This window comes from Bactrocera latifrons, unplaced genomic scaffold, assembly GCF_001853355.1.
Source record: "Bactrocera latifrons isolate USDA-ARS-PBARC rearing strain unplaced genomic scaffold, ASM185335v1 scaffold_319, whole genome shotgun sequence".
NCBI classification, from domain to species: domain Eukaryota; kingdom Metazoa; phylum Arthropoda; class Insecta; order Diptera; family Tephritidae; genus Bactrocera; species Bactrocera latifrons.
In genome coordinates this window covers 270,277-280,442 of record NW_017536841.1, presented here as the reverse complement: position 1 = coordinate 280,442, position 10,166 = coordinate 270,277, and the positions used below count along the sequence as shown (strand labels likewise).

At 39.9% G+C, this 10,166-nt stretch overlaps 1 protein-coding gene across 6 annotated transcripts in view; it reads right to left on the bottom strand.

Moving 5' to 3' along the window:
- Nucleotides 1-10,166, bottom strand: part of LOC108970967 (putative uncharacterized protein DDB_G0282133) — a 33,488-nt gene that overhangs the window by 5,455 nt on the left and 17,867 nt on the right. For all 6 annotated transcript variants that reach the window (XM_018936712.1, XM_018936714.1, XM_018936710.1 and 3 more), the window contains exon 4: nt 8,672-9,751. In XM_018936712.1, the coding sequence (XP_018792257.1) occupies nt 8,672-9,751 (1,080 nt within the window). The remainder of the gene's footprint in view (nt 1-8,671; nt 9,752-10,166) is intronic.

Below are 10,166 nucleotides of genomic sequence, written 5' to 3'. Positions count from 1 at the left end.
TGGATTACTCTTGCCAAGAGGTGCTACTTCGGACTGAGTAGGCAATTGAGAAGCAAAGTCCTCTCTCGACAAACAAAAACCAAACTCTATAAGTCACTAATAATTCTCGCCATGCTATATAGTGCAGAGGCTTGGACGATGTCAACAACAGATGAGTCGACGTTGCGAGTTTTCGAGAGAAAAGTTCTGCGCAGGATTTATGGTCCTTTGCGCGTTGGACGCGGCGAATATCGCATTCGATGGAACGATGAGCTGTACGATATATACGACGACATTGACATAGTTCAGCGAATGAAAAGACAGCGGCTACGCTGGCTAGGTCATGTTGTCCGGATGGACGAAAACACTCCAGCTCCGAAAGTATTCGACGCAGTACCCGCCGGGGGAAGCAGAGGAAGAGGAAGACCTCCACTCCGTTGGAAGGACCAAGTGGAAAAGGACCTGTCGACAAGAAGAAACGACTGGCGGGCGGTTGTTAACTCGGCTATATTCGCGTAAGCGGTGACGCCAATCAAAAAGATATAATAGTACGCAGTCCACGATTCGTACCCGAACCTGGCTCTGAACATAAGTTCCCATAATTACTTGTGTCAAACCCCCCGTGGTCTCCATGATTGTGCCACCGATTATACAATATAGAACGGTGGCTTAGACCTAGAAAGTATGGTAGACTTCGGTGTAGGACTTAAACTATAGGTAGCTGCAATGACTTGCATGCATCTGCGTGACGGGTGACATACGCGCGTGCTCGACGGCAGCACTCGAAGCCATGCCTGAACTCACACTGCTTCACCTAGTAATCGGTCTGGTAGCCAAACACACACTCATTCAAAGACAGCAGAAGGATTTGGCACAGGTATCGTAATCTCATCCCAGCGTATGAGGAACAATACCTTTTTTTCTTCTCCCAAGAAACAGCATTATCAAAATAGCAAACTTCACTAAGAATTTAAAGGTCAACCCTAGCAGTAAGCCTAAATGGAATAATTCCACTCCCGATCTACTGCTAAGGGGTACTACAATCATGTGGTACATGACGGCACAAATATGAGAAGTTTTCCGAGCACATTTCTTTACCATAAGTCGGTGCTCAAAGATAAACCTTCAACGCAAGTATCGCAAGGAAAGTATAGCCATAACTTAGTGGTAGTCAAGCGGCACTTAAAACGATCTTTGCCAACGAGGTCAAATAGCCATTGTTGCAGGAGTGGAAAGAACAGCTGAACAGCCAGCAGTAGGCAATTGCTACGCCGAGGACCTTAATAATATCCGAAGCAATCTAAATCTAAAATCAGAGGTTCAAATTATAGGGAACCCGAGCTGGGAAAGGGTCAGACTATAAATGCCAGGTTTTGCAAGGCACTCAAGACCACCCTATAAGAAAATGCAACTGAAGGTGACCTTAAACCAAAGTGGACTATGAACTTTATAGACGCAGAGGCTACGTTGGCTAGCTCATGTTGTCCGAATGGACGAAAACATTCCAGCTCTAAAAGTATTCGACGCAATAGGAGGAAGACCTCCACTTCGTTGGATGGACCAAGTGGACAAGGACCTGGCTTCCCTTGGAATATCAAATTGGCGAAAAGTAGCGAAAAGAAGAAACGACTGGCGTGCTGTTGTTAACTCGATTATAATCGGGTAAGCGGTGTCTACGCCAGTAAAAAAATTGTGCGTATGTAATAACTGTTTCCTCAAACCATGCTTGCATCCCCCCTGATGGGGCTTTGTGCACCCTTTTCATTTGTGACCTGGATAGCCACATTTTATGCAAGTACTTTTACCTCTCCTGTTGGTCCCTTTGCCTTAGTCCAAAGCAGCGAAAGCACCCTTTGACGCTTTCTTTAAGTTGTTGTTGTTTTAACGGTTATCTAATCCTCGTTAGGGTGGTAAGGGTCATTTGCGTTGTCGTCGACGTCATCTAACGGGAGGCCCAGGAAACGTGCTATTTTGACGGGGTCGTACCAAAGGGAGGAGGGTGTTGGATGAGTAGGGTTGGTAGGGTCAGGTGGTCAGTGCATGCGGACACTCGTGCTGGATATACATTGGGTACGCCAGGGTATATTCTGGATAAGTAGGAGTTTAAACTGCTACAGTATCCAGAACGAAGTTGCATTAGGATGGTAAAGGATCACTCCTGTTTCTCGCGGCAACTCGGCTCTTCGTTTGCGATGGGTGGTGGTTTGACTCCAAGAACGCCATTCCCGGGAAGAGACGGCTCCACTGTGACTGGCGGTCAGTACCTGCCTGAAGTCAGTTGCGTCTGAAATCCGGTCTTCGTAGTCAAGGAAAGACGTCTTGATGCTCCTAGGAGGCGGTTCCGCCCCAAGCAAATGGCTGCAAGGGTGATTCCTACGAAAACATCCCCGCAGGAACCGCTTAGATAAGAGTTCATTAATCTTCTTAACTTTGAGCATTAGCGTCTCACTATGTAGGTGTTCCATGGGAGACATCAAGAGACATCCCGTCGTGGTCCGGAGTGCAGTATTCTGACAGGTCTGGGGTTTCCTCATCTGCGTAGCACTGCATCCAGGCGACCATATTAGTGCTGCGTAATTGAGGACCGGCCGGCCGATTGCCTTATGTGTTGCGAACAACGTTTCTTTGTCCCCATGTTCTGCCGGCTAGCGACTTGAGGATTTTGTTGCAGGTCTGTACCTTGGCGATCATCGCGGTCGTATGGGGAGTGAAGGGGCATAGACTATCAAAGGTTACACCTAAAATCTTTGGGTCTTTGACAGTCGGAATTTTGACGCCATCGACTGCAATATTAAGCTCAAGTCTATACKCCTTCGTCCAGTTCGTAAATATGGTCGCTGTGGATTTGGTGGAGGAAAGTGTGAGGTTTCATGCAGTGAGGAAACGAGACATGTAGGAGAGGTCGTTGTTTACCTTCGAACACATGCCATCGATTCCATTGGCCGTTGTCAATATCGTGCAGTCATCTGCATACGAGGTTATGGAAAACCCCTCCGGTGGTTGTGGGAGTTTCGAGAGGTAGAAGTTAAACGGTAACGGGGAGAGGACACCACCCTGCGGAACCCCCTGTTTAATTCTTCTCAGTTTAGATGTTTCACCACGAAATAGTACGGATGACTGACAAACGTTCAGATAATTCATGGTCCACCTCTTAAGCCCTGGATGGAGCGAAGTTTTTTCAATGTCCTGCAGTAGCGTTGTGTGGTTGACCGTGTCGAAAGTTTTCAACAAGTCCAACGCTACGAGCATCGTTCTGTCACAGGGTGGTTTCTGGATTATGACGCTAAGTACTGTGGTGGTGCTGTGCACTTTTCGGAATCCAGGCTGATGACTGGCTAAGCTCAGGTGGTGAGTGAAAGTCGGGAGTAGCAAGGCATCAAGTGTCTTCACTACTGGGGAGAGGAGAGTTATCGGGCGATAAGATTCCCCTTTGTTGGCGGGTTTCCCTGGTTTCAGTAGTGGGACCAATCTTCCGATTTTCCACACATCGGGTATTTGTCATGTCTCTTCGGATTGGACAAAGCTTTGATAGTATCCACAAGCTTACTCACACCAGTGGAGAGGTTGCAGGACTTCAGGTGCTCAATCCATTTCATCCGCTTATGATTGTTTACCATACGCCGAATCTGCAAATTGAGATCCCTTATTCGGGGATCCCCAGGATCGGCATGGCGTAAGGTGTCTCGCTCATTAGCTAAAACGGCTGCTTCGGCTGGGAAATTGGGGCGGATTTCCCTTATTCTTCCAGCCGGGATGAAGCGAGCGGTAGCTGCTGCGATCACCTTGCGGAATTAACATTCGTTAACGCATACGTCCGTAGGAATGGGTAGAGCGTTGAAAGTGGTCTCGGTAAATTCTGTGAAGCCGACCCAATTAGCTTCGTTAAATTTAATGAAGGTGTGGTTGTCCACAGAAAGGAAATCAGGAGGCTTCTTGATCGAGATAATTATGGGCAGATGGCCTGATGAGTTAACATAGGTCGCCAGGTTATACTATTTATCAGACCGCCATTAGCGATGTTAATATCAGGCGAGCTATTACAGGTGCCCATAATTCTTGGGGGGCGCTTCGTCATTCATTCTTCAGAATGTCTAATCGTCTATCTGTTCCGCCAGCTCCATCCCCTTACGATCATTTGACAGGCAGAAATGCCAAAGACCGTGGTGCGCGTTAAAGTCGCCTAGTACTAAACGGTTTTCAACACGAAGTAGCGCACCTATATTCGGGTGATATCCTGTAGGGTAACATGTAACTGGGCTGGATGTAGATATTAAATATTTCGAGCTCGACATCGCCTAAAAGGATAGCTACACCCTGACATTCTAGGATAGTATCCCTGCGGTCGATATCTACATCGATTAGACGATACTGCATGATGTTGTGCAATATGAAGGCTAGATCACTACCATTATCTCGCTCGCGATCCTTACGTAAAACGTTGAAACCGGCACATCTCAGAAGATTTGAGCGGCTGTTTAGCTTGGCTTCTTGGACCACAGCTATCAATACACGAACCCGATTCATGAGTGCAACTATCTCCTCGATCTTACTCTGGAGTCCGTTGCAGTTAGATTGAAGAATACGAGTTTGTGGCGGGTGTCCGTGGGTGATCCTGGGGGTGAGGGAGTGACGTGTACGTGCTGTTTGTTGCAGCTGCAGAACCCGCAGGGGCGGGTGTAGCGCTGCAGGTTAACGACAAACACAAATTAGTACTCACCGATCCAAACAGGGTAAGATCGCCGAAAAGACAGCCCTTGGTCGGATAAAATCCAAGTCGATTCCGGTGCGTAGAACCGGCTTTTGTGGGAATTGTTTTTTTTTTTTTTTTAATTTGCAACTTTAATGTGTGCCTGCCGTACATCGACAGATTTTCAACATGCGCGAATTCTTGGAAAAGACACGTGAAAGGAAGATCGACACCCACCACATCTTCGTTGATTTTAAAGCCTTGAAATTCAACGCGGAATCGCTCTTGCCAATAGTTGTTACTTTGAAGTAGACAATTGAAAAGTAAAATTCTCTCTTGACGAAAAAAAAACCAAACTCTACTCTAAGTCACTCATCAATCTTGTCCTGATATAATATATAATCTCGAATTGTAGCCAAATAGAAGAAGAAATGTAGAAGAAACGACTAGCTATGACCGCGTAAGCGGTGTCTACTACAGTAAGGAAGAAGTCGGCCTCTTTTTACGAAAAACTTCGCGCAAACGACGCATGATACTCAAAAGCTTTTCCTTGATCCTTTGTTGTTGTTGTTTGGCCGGTCGGAAGTAGTTCGGAGTGCACCACATCTCGATAATTGAAGAAAACTGTCAACATAACCTTGATTTTTAATCTGCTTTGACGTGTTTTTTCGGCTCACCTTTGTCAGGATATTCGGCGGATTGATCGTCTGTTCCCGAGTCGTGAGTATATATCCAAGGCACCAGAAATAATACGTTTCATGACATCTTGGTAGTCGAAAAGCATTGTTTCACAGACGTTAAAGCGTCGATGTTTTCGAAAAAAATTAGTTATTTTGGAACCAATCGTGATTTCCCTTTTCTTAGGCCCAAACAAATGACCTTTCAAAATGGTTTTGACTGATCTTTCCGATATTCCGACGATGGCAATAAGACCTGCGGCTGTTAATGATCAATTCTCAAATACCAATTCCTTTAGTTTACGTGACTCATCAGTTGATGTTGCAGCCCGACATAGACGTTTATTCGACGTAAACGCATTCTCAGTCCTCTTTGAATAATTTGTACCAATCAAAAAACTTTTACTCGCGACAAACACCGAAATCTTTTTCAACACGATAAACATTTTGGCACCAGAAGTTTGATTTAACAAACAAACATAAGGGAACTTCTTTTTTGAATAATTTCACTCATCATAAAAATTGCCGAATGCACTTTATGTACTTCAGATTATTTTGATGTGACATTAGGCACAAACGTCACTGACAGTAAAAAAAAATATTTCCTCGAATGGGTTTTAATTCGAAATTTTAATTGAAGTCTTATATTTCTCCACAGTAGTGCATAGCCTTGAGTAAAGTATTGACATTTTTCGTAACGCATACAATACATCCGTCTGATAGTTATTTTTACGGACTGACAATAAAAGCACATTAATAATAAAGGGCTTGTCCGGAAAGTAGTAGGACTGAGTCGATTTAAAAAAATTTATTGAACCCACCGTTACAATTCTTCAAAAACCATTTTTAAAATAGGCTCCTTCTGCGACGATGAAGCGCTGCCAGCACGATTTCCAAGCATTGAAGGCGTCACGGAAGGCATTGGATCCCCTCTGTCGTCTCAAAATGCTTGCCAAAAACAAAAAGTTCGAGAGCAACACCAGGGCTATAAGGCGGCTGTGATTACGTTATTCAAATATTGGGGGTCACTTTCACACATGTTCAAATTTGTTTGTCTCACTTCCACTTTCTGGTCGTCAGTGAGCACTTTTGGGACCATCACAAACACATCTTGCGCATATTCAAGTGCTCTGTCGCAATGTCATGAACCATAGATTTTGATAAGTTTAAGATTTGGGCAATTAAAATAATAGTTAGTCGAAGGTCTGAGCTCAAAACTTTTCGCACACGAGTCACTTTATCGATGTAGTCGAAGTCTCCATCAACCTCTTTCCGGACCTCCAACAAGGCCAAGTTCTACCGAAACACACCACTTCTTGCTAAAGAAACATCTAGGTAAACCTGCTTGATCATATCAAACGCCTTTGCCGCAGATTTATCGAGTTTCACACAGAATTTAATCGCGTACCTCTGCTCTAACGGTTTGCATCACTCACAGAAATACGTCGCGGGAAAATGTTTGTCCTGACTTTCCAGGTGCTCGGAGACAACTGACCAGCCGGTCGTTAGTTATTTGATTACGTCCTCTACGGAATCCAGTCGGCGACGAAAGAAAATCAGTCCTATTACTTTCCGGACAAATCATGTATTCCAGACAGTCTTTGTGATATATAAACTACCAGTTTCTTAATCTCAAAGAGGTAGTTCAACAAAAATTACCACTATGGGACATAAAAAAACGTTACCCAGTGAAATTTAATAAGAAATAGGTTTATTTATACATATTGATTGTAAATGGTTTTTGGGTCCTTATATTACATGAAATCAAATGTTTAACGTTTTTGTTTCGAGTTAGCAGTTTTCTAAAAAGAAATTTGATTAGCATTTAATTTGAATACGTATTAACACCAAACTTTAATATTGCTTAAGTCCTCTATTTTCCCCATCTCCATCCGGAAAAATACTGATATTAAATAAACTTATCTGCTATTAAAAGGCTGCTAAATAAGGAATGCTCTATACTTGAAACTATTAAAACTAACAAAAAAAACCACCACTTAGGCCTTCTATTGAAATGCTGAGTAACAACGCGTGGAAAAAGTAGATTAGTGTTTCTCATATTAAAACTAAAAATACATTCAAAAAAGTTGGCTTTTTATTTTTTAATTTGAAAGCATTTGAAGTGAATTTATTGCCCTAACTTCCAGCTGGATCTGTAACATTCGGAATAATTTTCCTCAAAATTTGTGTTTGCAGCTTGCCAACTCCATGCAACAACAATTGGGTTAACTATCAAGACGAAATTATGGTCATTGTGGATATTTAACAATTTGATAACTTATTTTTTCTACATGCAATTTACTGTATGTGTGTATGTTTTCGTTTTATAAAAGCAATGAACTTCTCCTTTGTTTTAGAATTACTTTAAGTAGATATTTTGAAATATGATTTCAATAAGCAAAAAATATTTCCTTTGAAAAAATTTAACTTTTTAAGTTTTATTCATTTTGCTGATTAATATTTCACTTTGATAACCTATTTTTTTCTACCTGTTGTAAAACAAACGGTGTGGTGATAGTGGGATAGCAAAGTTTTCGAGTCGGAATTGGTTGATGGTATTAAAAATGGTGATCAATTTGGTTAAATCATATTACAAAATTTACGAATCGCTACCCGATCGGAGCTTTGAGATCATCCCTAACAAAGGAGAACTCAACGACTCAATATGAAAACAATATACAAATGTTAAAATTAATTAATACATAAGTTTAGAAATATCTTCTTGCTTTCAAATTTTTAAAAATAATATATGTTAACCTGATGACTTAATATAAATTTTATATTTTTCTGGTGGTTCGAAAATAAATTACTAAAAAAATAGAAAACAGTTCATACATACTCTTGCAAATTGCAAGGCTTAAATCCAGGGTAATACCTGCAGGTATTTAAGTCTTGTTAGTTATATGTGTCTAGGACAAGTTTTCACCCAACATTGTTCATTCTAAGCACAAAGTCGCACCGTTGGTAGAAAAACACGCACTCAAATGAAATTTAAAAATTTCACTGTAATTCAGATTTGTATCTGACACCTGTTCCATTACATCTCTCTCATACTAAGTCGGAGGTAAAACTTAATTAGTCTAATGTGTGTGACTATTATATGGCCAGTGGACGGGCATAATTTATATTTTAAATTTTGAGAGTACTTAGTATTTGCCGTTCTCACTGGAGTTCAACTAAAATTTTTAACTAATTGTTTTAATGTCATATTGATAATTTCAAATAAATTAATAAAAAAAAAGTTCCATTGGTCTAAAATGTTTAAAACCAAACTTCGAGACGTTTTAAAAGTAGGCTAACATTAAAAGATACAAATTTATATACTTACTCTTCTTGGGTAATGGGGGCAATGCTCTAGATTGAAATTTTTTGTGTTTTTCTGCAGTGCTTCTTCGTTCGCGATTACTGTTATTTTCTTCAATACCGGGCGGGTTCGTTTGACATTGTGGTTGTGTCCGTCGAATTCGAAATATATTACAAAACTTTTGTTTTAAATTTAGTGAAAATTGTGGTTTTTTCTCGCTTCGTATGACATGAGAAGATAAATCCACTTCCTCAACTTTTATCATTTGGTTTTCAGTAATACTATAATTATTGGCCAACACGACGTTATTTATATTGTTGTTATTGATTTTATCATTATTTTCGTTATAGCTTTTGAAAGTTCTGGTGGATAATTTACATTCTGTAGAAACATTTTCTCCGATAGAGCAAAGATTAGGCCTGGAACGTGGAGATGAATCATTACCTTTCGTGCATTCGGACTGTTTTTTGAAAGCAGTTTTATCAGGTTCATTATTAATACTTGTCCGGTTTTTTGTTCTAGTATATATAGTTTGATAATATTTTTTTACTTCGCTCAAAGTCATATGGAGTCGTTCTTGAGGTGGATTCAAATCTAATTGAGTATTAGAAAATCTATGCGTGCCATAATCCTCAGTTTCATTCAAAAAAGCTGGCTTTTTATTTTTTAATTTGAAAGCATTTGAAGTGAACTTATAATTATCATATTTTATATCATTTTCGTAAGTATCACTGTTTCGTTTTTTCCGTTTGTTTCTATTATTTTTACGACTTAGTTTAGAATGCTTATAATAGTCTTCTTCAGTGAATATTAAATTATTTATTTTTCTATAATCCGTAAGTTTATCTTCTTTGTACTCAACTCTGCTATTTTTATCCGTTTTTATCATATCTATTGGTAGAGCGTATATATCTGAATCTATGGGCACGTTATAAAAATCCGATATTTCCCGAGTAAGTAATGCATCGTGAGACATTGCTTGAGTGATAAATATCGAATCGTCTGGTTTATTTGCCGATGAAGTGCTTAATGAATTATGTGAACTCGAAAGACGACTGTTCAAAGAATTGCGAGAATTAGGTCGATTGGTGCATCCATTTGGACCTGAAATACAAAATTAAACTGATTATTTTAAATATAAAAAAACTTTTTACTGGCATATTTACTCCTCAATTCTTCTTTATTGTAAATATTATTTTTAGGATCCAGTGATCCTTTTTTAATTAAAAATTAATGGTATTATTATTTCTCTGCTACAATGATATAGAGCTAGATCACGTCAAGTGAATCCCCCATTTTCCATTTCATCATAAAAATTAAGTCCATATATTTTTTTCATAAGTAGTCACTAATTGATCCCTCAAAGGATTTTGAAAAATTTTAATTTTAATAACAATTTTTTTTACAATTAAAATTTTAAAAAATTTTAATTAAAAATTAGATTTAATAACAACCGTTAAAGATAAATTAATGAAATTTTGAGGATTTACTGTCAAGTGTATATATTTCAAGAAAACAT